Source organism: Cervus canadensis, chromosome 24 (assembly GCF_019320065.1).
Source record: "Cervus canadensis isolate Bull #8, Minnesota chromosome 24, ASM1932006v1, whole genome shotgun sequence".
Classification (NCBI taxonomy): domain Eukaryota; kingdom Metazoa; phylum Chordata; class Mammalia; order Artiodactyla; family Cervidae; genus Cervus; species Cervus canadensis.
This window is the reverse complement of record NC_057409.1, coordinates 31,202,279-31,220,467: the sequence shown is the minus strand read 5'-3', so window position 1 is coordinate 31,220,467 and position 18,189 is coordinate 31,202,279. Positions and strand designations below refer to the sequence as shown.

General features: G+C 39.0%; 1 protein-coding gene and 1 non-coding gene across 14 annotated transcripts in view; one reads left to right on the top strand and one right to left on the bottom strand.

The window, feature by feature from the left end:
- FN1 (fibronectin 1) overlaps positions 1-18,189 on the bottom strand; it is a 69,494-nt gene that overhangs the window by 17,301 nt on the left and 34,004 nt on the right. For 4 of the 13 annotated variants that reach the window (XM_043445310.1, XM_043445311.1, XM_043445316.1 and 1 more), the window contains exons 21-33: positions 16,988-17,082; positions 15,354-15,522; positions 14,569-14,655; positions 12,264-12,455; positions 10,721-10,993; positions 9,412-9,594; positions 6,992-7,081; positions 4,678-4,947; positions 3,848-3,964; positions 2,723-2,887; positions 2,040-2,195; positions 1,249-1,362; positions 214-483 (exon numbers count right to left, since the gene is read on the bottom strand). In XM_043445310.1, coding sequence (XP_043301245.1) covers positions 214-483; positions 1,249-1,362; positions 2,040-2,195; positions 2,723-2,887; positions 3,848-3,964; positions 4,678-4,947; positions 6,992-7,081; positions 9,412-9,594; positions 10,721-10,993; positions 12,264-12,455; positions 14,569-14,655; positions 15,354-15,522; positions 16,988-17,082 — 2,181 coding nt within the window. The remainder of the gene's footprint in view (positions 1-213; positions 484-1,248; positions 1,363-2,039; positions 2,196-2,722; positions 2,888-3,847; positions 3,965-4,677; positions 4,948-6,991; positions 7,082-9,411; positions 9,595-10,720; positions 10,994-12,263; positions 12,456-14,568; positions 14,656-15,353; positions 15,523-16,987; positions 17,083-18,189) is intronic. The other 9 variants (XM_043445312.1, XM_043445314.1, XM_043445319.1 and 6 more) reach the window with 3 other exon arrangements.
- On the top strand, positions 13,081-13,153 carry TRNAE-UUC. The gene has a single exon. It is a non-coding gene; the product is annotated as a tRNA-Glu (tRNA).

Genomic DNA, 18,189 nt, shown 5'->3' with positions numbered 1-18,189 from the left:
CTCCAAAATTTCCTATTAGTAGAATTTCTCTATGTCACCTACACTTCACTGCTTATTACTGTTCTCCTGTAAAGAGGGGCTTTCCTATAGAGAGGCTGTGTTTCTGGGTACCCCCTTACATGGGAATCAATAGCCTGATAAAAGTGTAATGCACTCAGCAGGGCATAAAGCCACTGCTCCCACGAGCACCCAGTGGTGCGATGAACGATATACCTGTGGACTGGGTTCCAATCAGGGGCTGGCTCTCCATATCATCGTGCAAGGCAACCACACTGACTGTGTACTCAGAACCCGGCCTGAGGCCTTGCAGCTCTGCAGTCTCCTCTTCACCATCAGGTGCAGGGAATAGCTCATGGATTCCATCCTCAGGGCTCGAGTAGGTCACCCTGTACCTGGAAACCTGCCCCTGTGGGCTTTCCCAAGCAATTTTGATGGAATCGACATCCACATCAGTGAATGCCAGTCCTTTAGGGCGATCAATGTCTGTTAGGCAAATTAATGGTAAGAGGTTATGTGAAAAGCAAGTTGTGAAATAAGCATTTTGATAACATGCAAAGCAGTTCTGCAGATACCATTTTTTCTTTGATGAATTAAATTCCAATTAACCCACTATTAAACGGAAAATTACTTGACCCTTGCATAAGGCTTTTTGGTTTAGAAAATATTTAATGTCGCATCACTTACTAAAAACAGGTGTACATGAGATGCGTAGATATCCCACAAAATGTCCCCAAATGAGGATTTATTTATATACATTTTAGGATATTCTACCTAGATTTGTTTTGGCAATGTGATGTTAGTCTCACAGACCTGGATTTTTTTATACTTGGAAGTGGTAAAGTTGATTTTAAATGTTAGATTCAGATTGTTATAATCTTTAACTCCCCCCCCACCCACCCATTGAGTATTTACATTAAACATCGGTCCAGCCACACAAATGCTCCAAACATAACAGCTTCGTGTGGCACACTTCAATCAACTTTACCATCCAGCTCTCGAAAAGGAGATGCAAGCACATTTTGTAGATTTGCTATAGGCTAATAGGATTTTGCTGAGGCCATTTGAGCAAAAGCAATTCAAAGCATAGCACAACTAACTATGGTAGTTCCCCAACTTCTTTCCCTGTATGTTCATCACTGAGAAGGAAAAATGTTTGCAATGGGCTCAGCTCAAGATACAAACTAGGTATCCAGACACCTAAGAACAAAGTTTGACTTTGAACATGGAAAACAGACACTGGTTACATACTGGTTACCGCTGTCTGAACCAGAGGCTGACTCTCTCCATTTTGATTCTGAGCATAGACACTGACCACATACTCCACTGTGGGCTGCAAGCCTTCAATTGTCATTTCTGTTTGATCTGCAAAGGGAGTGAAAAGCAAATGCAGCTTCTATGTCATCGTTATGACAACCAAGGACTTTCAGCATTTGGTAATAAATGTGTGGTAGCCAGGAATTTTCATTTGCAGAATTATCATGAAAATATTAGAGGACTCACACATGGATTTCCTCTTAGACAAACATGTTCAGTGCTAATACAAATTACCATACTGGAGTGAAGTCCACCAAAGGCTAAACTCTAAAATTGAATATGATGGTGCCAACAATGAATGATGCTGCTCTTGAAAAAATGAAAACTAACTGGACTTTAAGATATCGCCTGAGGATCCTAATTTCACAATTATTTTATATGAAAACAGAAACAAGGGCTAAAAGAATATTTAAAAGTCAGCTAGGCCCATCTGTTTCTTCTTAATGTGCATGATAAACAAAATCACAAAGATGAAATCTAGTAATTTAAGATGTGCACACCATCAAGAACTATTACATATATAAAAACAGAAATGCACTCCTAAAACTTCTACTATATAGGGAGTTGGTAACAACCTTGAGCCCCAAATTCATAAATAGGGAAACTTTGACACTTGATATGAAACTGTATAGTACTCACAGCCAACTGGTCATTTATTTACAAAAACATATCATGTGGTCCTACTCTGTTTATCCTGATGTATGTGAGAGGTTGGCTCTTCTTACCTGGACCTACAGTTTTCGTTTTCGATGGTCCTGGGCCATTTTTAGGAGCAGTGGTCACTCTGTAACCAGTAACAGGGGAACTTGAAGGCAGCCACCTGACACTAATGCTGTTGTCTTGGACATCAGTCACTTGCATCTGTGATGGTTTGTCAATTTCTACAAACAAAAACCAAGAGAAACCAATGAAGTCCCAGCTCCTAAGGACAAAACCAGACTAGTCTTTGTCTCCAGTTCTGGTACAGACAGAATAATCTCTTACTACTACTAATGATTCTCAGATGTTTATTTTGCAGAAGCATGGAGAACTTTTGAGAGCTGGTGCTTGGATCTTGATACCATTGCCTATTTTCAATATGACTGTTTCATTCACAAAGAAATTATATTTCCTATAGATGCTGGTCTCCTTACCTTATCGGCTCATCCATTCATTTATTAACAAATATTTACTGAAAATCCTCTGTGCCTCTCTGTATTACAGGCACGTGAAATACAGCAATCAACAAAACAGACAAAAATCCCTGCCCTTGGGGTGCTCCTTATATATCTGGTTCAAAACTCCATAGCTGTTGCTTCATCTTTTTATAAAAGAAAATCGGTTCCACAATGAGGAAGATACTTTGGGAGAACACTGTAAAAAGTTTTTGTGTAAATGAGCCTGGGTCATCCGAGAAGAAGATAAGTACCTGTCCGGTAATTGATGGAAACGGGCTTGCTGCTTGCCGGGCTGTCCCCACGGCCGGTGACAGCATAGACAGTGATGGTGTAGTCCACTCCAGGTTTAAGACCACTGATGGTAGCTGTAGACTTGCTCCCAGGCACGGTGAAGTCCTGGACAGGGCTACTTCCTCCTGTTTGAAACGGGGTTAGTTCAAAGTGTGAGGGACCAACAGACACTTGGGAATTGCTGAGTTACTGAATTAACATATTGAGAGCAGCATGTAAGTTACGCCTTTGCTTATTCACTTTTAGAGTGCTATTAACAGACCCTGAACAGAAAAGTATATTTATTTATGTATGTAGTAAGCCTTGACTGTGTAAAAATTGAGAGAAAAATTGTAGTTAAAATGCTATTTTAACATTGCAACTTTAACATGTGGTAGGTGAAAATTAGAAGGGGAAAGAGGGTAAGTCCTCAAGTCAAGACTGCACATATTGGGCTTCCCTGGTGGCTCAGTGGTAAAAGAATCTGCCTGCCAATGCAGGAGATGGGGGTTTGATCCCTGACCTGGAAAAATCCCACATGCCTTGGACCACATGGCGTGTACCACAACTACTGAGCCTGTGCTATAGGGCTTGTGCTCTTCAACAAGAGAAGCCCGTGTACCCCGACTAGAAAAAGGCCTGTGCAGCAACAAAGACCCAGCATAGCCACAAACAAGTTATATATATATATATATGTATGTATGTATGTATGTATATATGTATATAAAAGATTTCATATACTGGGGTCCTTTTCCAACATCTTAATGGAATATATTCATGTTAAATAAAATCTTAATAATACAGGAAAGTAAAAGGAAGAGAAATACAAATTACTTACCATTTCACCACTGATAATACAGTTGTGAATTTACAATCCTTCTTCCTCAGCTCTACTGTTCCCCTCTAGTATTACACAAACAATGTTTTATCTTGATTTTGCCAACAGTTATATCACACATATTTCCTACACACTCTTAAAAAAAATCAAGGCTCCACTGAATGGACTTGCCAAAGTTTCTTTAATTATGCACCCAATACTGGGCTTTAAGGTTACCCCCGTGGCAGAAGACTCAATCAGGGTGTGAAGAAGCCCTTCCCTAACGCACCTGTCTCTCCATAGGTGATCCTGTAGTATCTCACTGTAACAGCAGGAGCATCCCAGCTGATCAGCAGGCTAGTGGGGGTTGCAGCAATGACTTCCAGGTCCCTTGGAACATCAGAAACTAGAAACACAAGGGAAAGTTTTCACATCTGTAACTTTCCAAGGATGCCCTGATCCACCTTTTGTTCACTCTCTGGATCACTGCTTTTATGCTTCCTCCATATAATAATGTAAATGTTATACAAAATCAGCAAAATTAAAAGTTATGAACAATGCAAGGTTAGGGGTCAAGGAGACAATTCAAATCATGGCAAGATGATTATTTCAAGTTTATTTGAAGCGTTTTCCCCTCAATTTCTTATTTTGAAAAAATTTTGAAACAAAGTAAAAGTTATAAAAATAATATAATGAACACCCATATTTCCTGTCTAGGTATTTGCTAATTGGTGATATTTGCCATATTTCCTTGCCTCTGTCTATGTCTTTTTGTTAATCCATTTGAGACTGAAGTACAGAAATGACCATACTTCTTCCCTAAGTACTTAAGCATCTATAGTCTAAGAACAATTTACAATGTTATATTAAAATGATTTTGTTTTTAAGAGAACTTTGAAACAGAACGTTTTCAACTTTTTGAATAAAACTTTAGTTCTTAAAAATGCACATACACCTAATTCAGGTGAGAAATTTCTTGGAATAAAGAAGTTATCTCATAGCCATAATCTATTTTTTTTTGAGATATGATGACTCAGACAACACAGAGCTGTGTCACAGAAGCTATTGCCTGCATAGGAAAATCCTCTGAGTTTCTTTGCAGATGGGAAAACAAGTTACCTGTTGATTGTTGGCCAACCAAGGGCTGACTTTCCTCTTTGCTATTAAGAGCAACAATGCTGACCACATATTCTGTGCCTGGGATCAGGTTGGTGAGGGTGATGGAATTCCGAGAGGGGGGCACTCGATCTTCCCGAGGTCTTCCACCCATGTGTTCAGGATGATGGCGGATCCTGTAGCCAGTGATGGTGGCTCGCGGAGCAATCCAATGGACAGTGAAAGAGTTGGCAGTGATATCAGAAAAGTCAATGCCACTTGGGGAGTCGAGACCTGTTTTTCCCGTCCGGGGGAGGAAGAGATAAAGGGGAAAAAAGGATAGCACCAACTTAGGAAGTGACAAAAAGTGTAAGGAAAAGTAATATCCATCTAGCGTTTCAACCCTTTTCCACTAACACAATGAGTTGTCATGAACCTTAGGTTCTGACACACAGGTTCTAAGGCACAGATATATTTAAAAATAATAAACTGACTCTGTTCAAGTTGTCCAACTCATTTTTTTTTCCTTTTTGTCTTGGCTAAGTAATCCAGGTGATTCTGCGTCACATTTGAAGACAGGAGTTTAAAATACTCTGGGAACTGATATTTTTCAAATGCTTCAGTGTTCAAGTATTCTGTTTCTATCCTATAAGTGTATCTCTCAACGTAAGGCAAGACCTGCCCGCTCTCAAGGTAGGTGTTTGGCTCTCAAAGAAGCTTTCTACACTCAAGAGGGAATTGATAGGTCAACAGGGTGCTAACAATGCCAAACAAAAGACTTTCTAAAACTAAGATAAGACTTCATCCTGGACAAATTACAATTCAACTAATTCCTTGTGAGTTGAGAATTTAGTGCATTGAAGAAAAATTAACAAAATTTAGGGCTGATCCCAAATTCAAATCACTTAACTTCTCTGGGATTTCCAGCAATTTTCATTTTAGTTATAACATTTACTTCAATAACATACTCAAATCAAATTGAGATACCATCTGCCCTCTTAACGTAGTAGGCAGCATGTCAGTCTCAAATTGAGATACCACAACTTCTTTTTGGAAGCAAGTGGACTATAAAAAATAAGCAAGTGGTTATATTAAAGTGCATTTTTTAAAAGGGAACAATTAACAGTAATACTCATATTTAAGAAGGGCATAATATTATGGGATTCTATTCCACTCCCTTTATAAGGTAAATGGATATTCCATCAAGTAGGGAAAAAAGAAAGAAACTCACTGGCTTAGTAAGGAGGGAAAATACTTAGATGACAATGACAGTGTTGGGTCAGCCATTAGACAGAGCTGCCTAATGAAAAGGAATTTCACTCTCTCTCAATAATGGAAATTACAAAATATTATTCTTGGGATATAGTTTTAAAAAGACAGACAACAAAGTTTCTGAACTATTTTCAGTCCTCCCTGGAGGCAGAGAATACAATCTTAGTGACTAGAAGTCAGAGTAACAGTTGAATAAGGTGTTTTAATTTTTTTAAAAATCAATCAATATTTTTTTATTGAAGTATAGCTGATTTACAATGTTGTGTTAATTTCTGCTATACAGCAAAGTGATTCAGCTATACATATATATACATTCTATTTTTTAATATTCTTTTCCGTTATGGTTTATGATAGGGTATTGAATAGTAGGACCTGATTGTTTATCCATCCATGTATAATAGGTTGAACCTGCTAATCCCAAAATGCTCAGTCCTTTCCTCCCCAACCCCGTTCCCTTTAGCAACCACAAATCTGCTTTCTATATCTGTAAGTCTGTTTTTGTTTCATAAATATGTTCATTCGTGTCATATCTTAGATTCCATATATAAGTGATATGGTGTGTGTCTTTCTCTTTCTGACTTACTTCACTTACTGTGATAGTCTCTAGTTGCATCCATGTTGCTGCAAATGGCATTATTATTTCATTCTTTTAAAATGACTGAGTAGCATTCCACTGTATACATGTACCACATCTTTAGCCATTCATCTGTCGATGGTCATTTAGGCTATTTCCATGTCTTGGCTATTGTAAACAGTGCTGCTATGCACATAGGGCTGTCTGTATCCTTTTGAATTATAGTTTGGCTGTGTATATGCTCAGGAGTGGGATTACTGGATCATATGGTAAGTTTATTTTCAGTTTTCTAAGGAATCTTCTCACTGTTTTCCACAGTGGCTGCACCCATTTACATCCCCATAAGGTGTCTTAATTTTTAAGACCAGTGGTCAAAGATAATGACCGCTCCCCCAAAAAATGGAGATGTATTTTTAGAAGCAGCACCACATTTTGCTCTTCACAATTGGAAGGTGAAAGCTACTCTGTAAGCACGTCGCCCACATGACTCACCGGTTTTCTGTCTTCCTCTCAGAGGTACGCTCTCATGCTGCTCGTAAACGCTGGAGACGCTGACTAAATACTCGGTGCCAGGCAGGAGATCTGAAAAGACAAATGAGAATTATTATTATAATGTGCTTGAAAGAACGAAAAACCGAAGCACCCTTGGTACTATTTCAATGAATAAAATATCCAAGAGTCCAGTTCTAGAGCCTATTTACGCCGAAGTGAACGCTGCCACCTGGAGAGGGGCTGTCGGCAGGGATGCGGAAGGGCCGCACTACCCTGGAGCGTCTTCAAGCCCTTCCCTCAACTCCACTTCCATGGGTGTGACTCAGCTGCATCCGAAATAAGCTGGAGCTTCTGCAGCACAGTAATATTTCTGTCATTCACTTAACAGCACGTCTGTTGAGGGCACGTATTCATGACTACGGCACTGCAGATATCAGTTATACTCCTCACAGCAACACAAGGAGGTAGACTGCTACTTTTAAAAACTGGTTTATTGCCAAACGATAAACTGCCAATACTTAAAATGTCTAATTTGACAGATTTTGACAAGCGTATAGACTTCTGAAACCATCACCACATTCAAGACAATGAACATATCCATTACCTCCAAAAGTTTGGTTTACAATTATCCCCAGCTCACAAATGAGAAAAATAAGACACAGAGAAGTTATCTTTTCTGATATATGTGCCCAAGATGACACAGCAGATGACCCAAGTGAAGACCAATGGTCTTAACAATTAACCTTTACTTGAAAAGAGTCATACTTATTATAGAGAGTGATGGGTTCTGCCATACTAAGGTAAGATCAGAAAATTTAAGGGGCTTCCCAGGTGGGCTCACTGGTAAAGAATCCGCCTGCAGTGCAGGAGATGGACAAGACATGGATTTGATCTCTGGGTCAGGAAGATCCCCTGGAGTAGGAAACAGCAACCCACTCCAGAATTTTTGCCTAGAAAATCCCATGGACAGAGAAGTCTGGACGGCTACAGTCCATGGAGTTACAAAGCCAAAATTAACTGAGAGCACACTCACACAGAATATTTGAGGTGAATATACATTCCTGGGTCTCCTTTCATTCTGAGGTACCAAAAAGATACAGAGTAAGGTTTCTAACCTTTGAATTCCTAGTCACAAGACCCTTTTCCCACCTCACAATCTCCCCTTCTGCAGGGGCCCCTGAAAGTTTTAAAAAATCACAAGACTAGGAAACAGGATGTTTGGACTCCCGTTTCCTCCTTCCTGCTTGGCCAGGGGCAATGGACTTAGCCACTGGAGACCTCAGTTGCTTCAACTGTATAATCAGGATAATTAATGGCTTCTCTGGGGGGAAATGGCTACCTTGTGATCTAGAATTGGATCTAGAATAAGACCTTAGAACATTTGAACATGTGACAGGTCTGCGGCTAATGTGGGGCAGACAGTGGTCCTGATGCAGAGCCTTTTCTAGTGGGTAATGCTGTAACTACTGATTCCAGAATGCTCCAGAACAGAATCATAGCCCCACTGAAAGGCAGACATAAGGATTTCTCACCCTCAGCCACAAAATGAGAAACCAGGACTATGGTCATGCTGAGTTGCTTTTCTTTGTATTTCAGTCTCTAAAAGATTCTCTGAAAGATGGATGATGTCTTCAGACCATCATTAGGTAGTGTACCTAAATGTGAGCTAGTTTTCCCTTATGTAAAAACATTTGCTGTTCTTATATGTGTATTTTACTATTACAGCAAAAATAATGAGAAGCAATATTTATGTGAAACACAACATGTAGCAGTCTCCTTTTATTTTAATAAAAAATATCAATTTCAAAAGGGTAGGAACTAGAAAGAAACAACTTCCATAAACTGTGGCTGTTTATTTTAGTGTCAGTTATTTTCAAAAGTCCTCCTCCTTCAGAGAAATCCTGCTAACAGATTCTTTTTGAAGTACAAATTAAACTTCTGGCTCTTTCTTCAAAATAAAATCCTGATCTATCCTGAGTGACCAGTCACTGTTTCTAAGTTTCAAATACCAAATAGATTACCTGCTGACACTTAAATGAGAATAAGACAGATGCCGTGACACTAGTTTCAATCCTCATTTTTTTCTCTCGCTAAACACTGAGATTTAGTCGTGTAATGTCTCTTGGCACACATTTGTTTTTAATGTGCTTATTTGGAAGCAGGACTTGTTTGAAGTCTTTGAACTTCACAGTTGGTGTTTTTCCACTCTGATTTTTAAAAAGTTGTAGATATCAAAGATATGTTAAAATAACAACAAATATAACATCTTTCAAATTACAGAGCTGTGCATTAGATTTGGAATCTAGGTTGTAGTTCTGTTGTGTCTGTCTTAATCTCTGTTGCTCCTAACCGAGAACACAAAATTCTTTTCCGTACATGCCAGCCTAGTGTTTACTGAACAAATACACTTGAATGCTTACTTGTCAAGACCACCGCGTTGTCTGAAGGAGAAATCGACAGCTCGGCAACATCCTCCTCATTTTTCACGGGCGAGTAGCGGACCAGGAAGTTGGTCAGTTCAATGGATGAGGGTGGAGCCCAGGTGACACGCATCGTGTCGGGACCAACATTGGTGAACCGCAGGTCAGTGGGAGGAGGGACAGCTGGTTTCAAACAAGAAGGAAGACTCAGTTAATGTCACTTAAAATATAAAGCTGAACAAGGACAGCTGGAAAGGTAAAACCAGTACTTCATGCATAAAGGAAACAAGTCATCATCATGCAAATAGTCTCATCTAATCTAAATCATAGTGAGCTACTGTTAAAAATAAAACACTACACCCAGTACTGTTAGGCCCCTTTAACCTTTCTGCCGTCCGTATATTTTAAAGAAAAATTTTAATTCACTTTCAAATACATAAAATCAAGGTACATGATTAATACCACGGATGATTATTTGATCCCAGGCTGAAGAGGCTTAAGTTGCCACACAGCAGAGAGAAACATAGCGATACTTTCCAAACAAACACATGCATACAGACAAAAAGACAGGAAGGTCCTAAATGTCCCCCTGACAGGAGTGACTACAGCTACGCCACAGCTACAATTCCATCAGTGAATTCTACTTACAGGTGAGAAGGGTTCATGCAAATGGGTTCTCAGCATGTTTCTTACCATGCAGGGCAGAGAACCTTTATAATGTTGCATGCTGGTCCCCAGGCTGTGGTTAAAGAGGAGTTTCTTTAGCTTATCATGGCAATAAAACCTAGAATGCACCAAAGTCTCTTTTTCTCCTACCACAAAGAAACCCTCCTTCCACTCTACCCTAAATTTCAATCAGTTTTTAGACACTCACAAACAAGATGGTAGAGTTTATTAAAGAGCAGAAGGAAGAGTCTAATGGTACATTTTGGAAGTACATTTCTTCTTATTAACTGGTGCTCTTGACACAATTTGGTATAAATGTTAGATTTTTAAAAAAAAAAATTCCAGGTCTGCAAATTCAATGAACTTTTGGCATTTTTTACTTGATAGATCAGATGTCTATATTTTTCTAGCTTTACACAAATTCATATTCATGGCTTCACTGAAAATGTACGTAAGACTACCACATATGTCTTCATCCAATCAGTGAAGCATATGCCTTCTCCTCCTTACCCCCTGATCCACCCTCTCTTAATCTTTGGCAAATTGCTGGTTTTTCCCTTGAAACATCCACATTTAACCAGAGTGACTGGGGACAGCATGCAACACCATCCATGTCTTAAACACAGAAGTTTTCAAAATTCACCCGTTTGTTGTGTCAGTGTAGTAGGGGCACTCTCTCCGCCATTAATGAGAGTGATAACGCTGATGTCATAGTCAATGCCGGGCTCCAGCCCTGTGACTGTGTAGTATCCTACTGAGGAGTCCACAAAATCTTCAAAAATAGGGATACCTTCTCCTGCCGCAACTACTGTGATGCGGTACCCAATAATGGTGGAAGAGTTTAGCGGGGTCCACCTCAGGCCGATGCTTGAATCAGTTATATCAACAAAGCTTAGGTCAGTGAGTTGGGGCACCTCTATTGAGTTACAAAGCAAAGGAGGGCAAAAGGAAAACAGAGGCAAAAAAGAGGAAAAAATAAAGCAGTGTACATCAGGTTACTAGTGGTAAAATTGATAGTGTTAAAGCAATGATGGTAATATGCAATCTGTTCCAAATTATCTGAAAAGACTTTTTAAGCACCATGAATAGTTTGCTTCCCTGGGAGACTAAAACAGGTTACAATATTCCTTTAGGGGTTTTTGGTTTGTTTCTTTTTTGAAGATCCCCAAAACAGTAAAGTTTGAACCTCTCAGGTTCTAAAGATTACAGTCCTGTTTGGGATATCAAAACCATTCTTAGAACCTAGATATAATATCTATAGTAAGTAACAGCAAAGTTAAAAAATAATCTAAAACTTTTTAGTAGGAGAATAAAGCTTGCATGAAAAAAGTTAAAAAAATTGATTGATGAGTTTTTCTTTTTTTCCCATAGAAAAACTCATGACAACATCAGGACCATAATGCTAACACATTATGAATGTATGGTATAAAATGTGCCATTCAAAAGTACATTCAGGTCAAAGACAGGCCTGAGTCCAAGGCCACTGTTAATATTTTGTTCATTTCATAATCAAAGTTATTTAATTAGTATTAGTAAAAGCATTCTACCAAATCGTGCAAAGAACACAATCTGTCCAACGCTTTCATTCTGTCATGATTCAATTTTGGACGAACAACAGACCTATCCCATGGTAGATCTCTTCAATGTTGTCATTCAATCCACAAGAAAGTACACCCTAAAAGTGTGGCCTTTCTTTTTCCTTTTTTTTTTCAATTAAAAAAAAAGAGGGATTTGAAATAGCAAGATGAAGAACTGAATGTGTGTGTCAACCAAGAACTATTTCAGTGCTCACATATGGAGACTGTAAGATCAGGCAAAAATGTATGGATGGGATGCATTTACCATATTACTTTTCGCCTGTTGGTACTGAGTACAGACATATGACATTGTTTTAGTAATACTTCCACGTGAGCGGACAGTACAGAGTTAATGCCATGGCTGCCACTCCACTGCATACCCATCGCGACAAAGAGCATCCCAGTGAAGCACAGAGAGTCAAGCAGTGTTAACAGCAAGCATTTGTCCAAATAGTGGCTTTGACGTCATGGTTCTAGAGAGTGTGGTTGGGAGGTCAGAATTAAATCCCAAACATAGTTTGACACACTCAACCATCTGGGGATTAAGAGGTTAATCCCCACTCTTATTGGAACTGCCACTCGGAAGGTAACAGCTGATTTTTCCATTACCTGGGATGATGGTATCAGAGATAGGGACACTTTCCTTGTCATCTTTGACAGTGTAAACACTGACATTGTACTCCAGGCCGGGACTCAGGTTTTCGAAGGTGCAGGAACTCTGATCAGCATGGACCACTTCCTCCAGAGAGTATCCCTGCTGGCCGTTTGTGGGGGTGGTGGTGATTCTGTAGCCAGTAATGTCTGCAGAAAATAGAAAGGAGAAAGTTACTGCCCAGAGCCTTTGCCACCCAGAGCCAATTACTGGACTGATGCATGCTCGAAGGGGGATGGGGCAAGGACTCAACATTTACGTGCTGAAGACTCCACCTCCTGTCATTCAGTGCTTACAACAGCCCTTTGAGGGAGGTATTAATATCCTCAGTTTAAAGAGAATCTTGGAAAGGAAAAATGATTACCAAAGGCTCTTCTGTCCTAAATTCCATGTTCCTTCTACCATGCATACCCTGATTTTCCTTAGTGGATCATTTGCAGGACAGCTGAAGGATATTCTGTTATACCTGCTTAGCAGGGAAGTGGCTCTCACCCCCTTAGGCATACTCCCCAAAATAGGTTCTCCTCATTTATTAAAATAAGGTCTGAACCTATGGGATTTACAGGTGGGGAAGATCCCCTGGAGAAGGGAATGGCTACCCACTCCAGCGTTCTTGCCTGGACAATTCCATGGACAGAGGAGCCTGGCGGGCTATAGTCTATGAGGTTGCAAAGAGTCGGACATGACTGAGTGACTAATATTATTCAACAATAAGGAAAGGAGAAAAAGTGAAAAACAAAAGTGACTCTATTCTAGGAAAATTTTATTGGGATTTCCCTGGTGGTCCAGTGGTTAAGACTCTGCGCTTTCAATGCAGGGGCCTTGGGTTTGATACCCAGTCAGGGAATTAAGATCCCATATGCTGCATGGCATGGCCAAATTTTAAAAAATAGTGTATTAACTGCTGACGACTTCAGAGATCATAGAAGTAGGGCAGTGAGAGGGTTGAGGGGAGGAGAGAGACATTCAAATTAAAATAGCAATGACCAGAGAGTCACAGGGACAGACTAAGAGTAAAGTGAGAAAGTTATGTTTAAGTTAAACTTACTAAAAAGGGAGAAAGTGATGGTATATTTTATACTCAGGAATAAGGTGACCACTAAAGTAGTATATACAAGGAATTCCAACTGGATGGGAAATAAATGTTTGGGTCATTACATGTGCTAATGATCATTCAGATGGACAGACTAAACCATCCATTAAGACTAAATATTAATGATCTAGCTTCTGACAAGCATGAAACTTGGCAATCTAAAAGTTTCAACTTTAGAGTGATTCAACTGGAAATAGTGTAGTTTGGGCTTAAATGATGCTTCTACAGGTAATGAAAACTTCACCAAAAATCACTTTACTTCAGAGGGAATTAAAAAAGATATTTTGAGCTAGCTATATTGTGTGTGACAGCACATATTGATCCAATTTAGAGATAATTGCCTCAACTGTGTATCCCAGCAAAGGTAAGAACTATTTTTAAAAAATAAGAGTACAAATCAGAATAGTGAAATAATAAGCAAAATAAAGCCATCTAATAAGTACATATAGTCGTTATGGATGCCATCAACATTAGTTGGCATTTCTGTTTCTAATTTAGAATTTTCCCAATAATGAATATCCTGATATCTCAGTAGTAATTCCCCTAATATAAGCAATGATAAATATTTTAGTTAACACTTCTCATAAACTTGACAAAGATCAGGAATATCTAAAATTTCTCTTGCCATCACCCCATTCCATAATGATACTTGAATATTGTCATAGATATCTCTACACACATTAGGATTGTATGGGGCTTCCCTGATGGCTCAGCAGGTGAAGAAACAGCCTTAAATGCAGGAGACACAGGTTTAATCCCTGGGTCGGGAAGATCTCCTGCAGGAAATGGCAACCCACTCCAGTATTCTTGCCTGGAAAATTCCATGAACAGAGGAACTTGGCAGGCTACAGCCCATGGGTATAAACATGTGTGAACGAGTTTAGATAAAAGCTTTATGTAAAGCTTTAAAAAAACAATCACGGAATGCCATTGAGCCAAATTTCTCAGTATTGAGTACAAGTCAAACTAACAATTAAGATCCAAATACATGATGCTGAATGTGAGAGTGAGTCTGAACACTTAAGTTACAATCCCAGTTCTGTAACACTTGTGACAATGGATATAAGTTAATTTTTTCTGAGTCTACGTTTTTTCATTCTGTAAAAGGGAGGCCATTTCTCCCTTTCAGTGCCCTTAGAATTCTCTCCTCTGATACATTGTGGGCTTACCAGGAGTGGTACTCCTCTCCCAGGACACAGTAAGCACTCCAGTGTCAGGGTTTGTCTCCAGGTGCAAGTTCGTTGGTGGAGACAGTGCTACACAGAAAAAAAATTTAATTAGAAGTTCAAGCTCGCATGGGGCTTCCCAGGTGGTGCTAGTAGTAAAACCCCTGCCTGCCAATGCAGTTGTTGTAAGAGATGTGGGTTCAACTCCTAGGTCGGGAAGATCCCCTGGAGGAAGGCATGGAAACCCACTCCAGTATTCTTGCCTGGAGAATCCCATGGACAGAAGAGCCTGGTAGGCTACAGTCCATGGGGTCACAAAGGGTTGGACATGACTGAAGTGACTTAGCATGCACGCACACATGCATACAAAACTAGCATAAAGTGCTCGAGCTATAGAATGTTTCTCTCCCTTCCTCCCCACTCCATCCCTCTCTTCCTTCCTTCAATTATCAGTAAAAATAAAGAAGTTGTACTGTGAAACCATGATGAGTAGCAATTCTCTGAGGGCATTTTTTTCTTTTTACAATTTTAAATTTTGCAACACTGCTGAAATCTTTTTCTGTGTTATCAATTCACAGATAACTTTTGACATGGAAAGAACACTTCTGATGCCATGAATTATATGATATCATTTGAACTTGCTACTCCAGACTTAGAATAGCTAATAATATAAGTAGGAATGAAATCTTGCCCTTGTGTCATTATCGTAAGTAACAAGCAATACCGCTATCAGTTACCTTTAAAAAGTGCAACAGTTTAAAATATGAAAAGAGGCAAAGAACTCTTACGTGTCACCACTTTCTTCACAATTGGCGCATCTCTCTCTTGCCCGTCTCTGAGGACAGAGATGGTGTAAACGTATTCCACACCTGGGGTCAGGCCGGACACAACGATGCTTCCTGACTCTGAAGTCACTTCTCGTGGTGCTTCTCCTCCCTGGCTTGGTCGTACACCCAGCTAGGAGAAAGAAGGCAAAATAAACACCAAGGACAAACATTTCCAGAGCTGGGTTACTGCTGAGTTGTGGTTATGCTTCGCATAATATGGACTCCTCAGGAACTGTACTCTGCTTTTAGTTGGGAATAAGTTGGGAAACTTACTTTAGCTCTATTAAATAATTTCACTGGAAATTCCCCAGAATTGGGGGGAGGGTGCCAGTTAGGGGAAGTATCTTCCAAAACTAAGTTAAGGTAGTTTATAATGGAAGATTCCAGAGAAACATCATTACATCTTATTTCGCTTGATAAATAACCTCCTGGTACAAACCAGAAGTACACAAAGTCTACATGTCCATTCATTTCTTATTTTCTTTTTGTTGGAAGAAATCCTCCAGTTCTCTCTTTAATGAGTTACTAACATTCAACTTAAAAATGTACCAGCCCCTGTAACACATTGTACTTCAAAAACACTCCTTTTGAAGAAGTATGTTCACAGCTTCAAATGCAAGATTGATATGTTACAAAAGAAGAATTAAGATTACTATGTCCAGAATTTTCAACCCTTTTAGTATTTTATTTTAAAAAAACCTAGGTAATATTGTGTCATCAGGGTTCAACTCTGGAGGCAGCCTTAAAAGTCTGGAGGCTTCTGAAAGTCCAAATGACACTACTAAGAGAAATTTAAAAGATACACTAACGATCTTCAAAAGGGGATTCTCTGTATTTAAGTAGTATAATTATCAATATGCTACTGCATATTTCAAACAAGAAGTGGTCTTTGGTATATATTTTAAAACAATCATTAGGATTTAGTCTTGATTTTCAAGTATAATAAATATTTCTCTCTCCACACTCTAAATGCCAAAGAAAGGAAATCTTTTAAACACATTCATTTGTATTCCTCACTTCCCTAATACCATTACTTTAAAAAAACAAGTATCCAGATCTACAGGGGAAGAGCTTTATCTTAACTTCTATTAAGAGATTCACCCAAGGGGCTTTGAACAAGTTGATTGATTGGATGAAAATGTGATTCATTCCCTCCCTAAATTGGTTTGAACAAGTTGAGATGAAGCTGATTGGATGAAAATGTGATTTTTGAGCTATTCTGAGTTTAATTGGCCTCCCTAAATTGGTTTTTGTGAACTTGATACCCATTTAGAACAATACAACAAATGCAGTTTCCCTAGATATATCTTTAAATGTAATTCCCTGGGGGAAAGGATAGTGAAAACAAGATAACAACAACTAACAGCTTCATACTGTTTTCTTCTTTGCAAAGCACTTTTACAGCCTCAATCCATCTTTCCAGCAATTCAGGAAGGCAGAAGTAATGTGATGCCCTGACAATGTGGCCAGAGAGGTTATGAGCAGAAACAGGACAAAACCCAAGTCACCTGATTCTTGAAACATCCTGTTTTAACCACATCCAGAAACACACCTCAGGGCTGTATCAGAAGAGATTAGGAACATCTGCAGTTTACCTTAAAACCAATCCTTGGGGCAGGCGTCCAAGTAATCACAATGGTGGTCTCCGTCACCTCTGTGTTGTAAGGTGGGATGGAGCCCAGAGGCTGCACTGTACAATGGAATCAAAAAAGCATGTGTTCAAACCTTGGAATCACGGAGAATGCAGATAAACATTTTTTATCTGGTACCTCAGTTCAGTCAACTAACGATCTAAAACGTAACATACATGAAAATTTGGAGTAGATCAGTACCTTTCAACCTTTCAGGTACCACACAAATCATCTGAGACCTGGCTTAAATGCAGGTTCTGATTCTATAGGTGCACATGTGGCTGGGTAGTTTGCATTTCCGTAACACCAATGCTGTAGGTCCATGAATCACATTTGAATAACGAGGAGTTGGATCACCACAGAGGACCCTTTCAACTCCTTGGATTCTGTAATCTGTGTATTTTCATCATGTGTGGGATTTGAGTTTGATGACAACAACTTTCCCTATCATCAGTATAAAATCCCACATAAAATGTAAAACTGGTCATCACAAACTGATTATCACTCTGCTTCTTAATCATTATTTTGAGAACAATGGTTAAATTATAGACAATTATGCTGAGTCATTCCATAATGATGGCCAATTATTATTTTTTATTTCATATAGGAGTATAACTAACTAACAATATTGTGATAGTTTCATGTGGAAAGCAAAGGGACTCAGCTTTCCATGGATATACATGTATCCATTGTCCCCCAAACTCCCTTCTCATTCAAGCTGATGGCCAATTATTTTTGGTTACAAAAAGAGAGGCCATATGAAAGTTAAACAAAATCTGCCACTATGGATGCACTTAGAATTCTAAATAGTCTTTTTTAAAATATATAATTATTAACTCAGAATAATCACACTACAGAAATTTAGCATTCTGCCACTGGAATTAGGAATTATAAGAAAACTTGATTTCAAATCTCTAGATCCTGACATCACTTTTATTTCTTAGTGAAAATAATACTTAAAAAAAAAAGGAAGAGTATGTGTACACAAAGTTGAGACACATTTTCAACAGTCTTACAGACCTTATCATAAACTTAAACTCTTTAAAATATAATTGGCAGAACAACTAAATCTTGTAATAAGGGGAACAAGCATTTCAATAACTGGCTGCTATGGGAAAGGTGAAGTGTTAGAAGTTAAGGCATTTGTATCAGGTGAGTCAAATTCC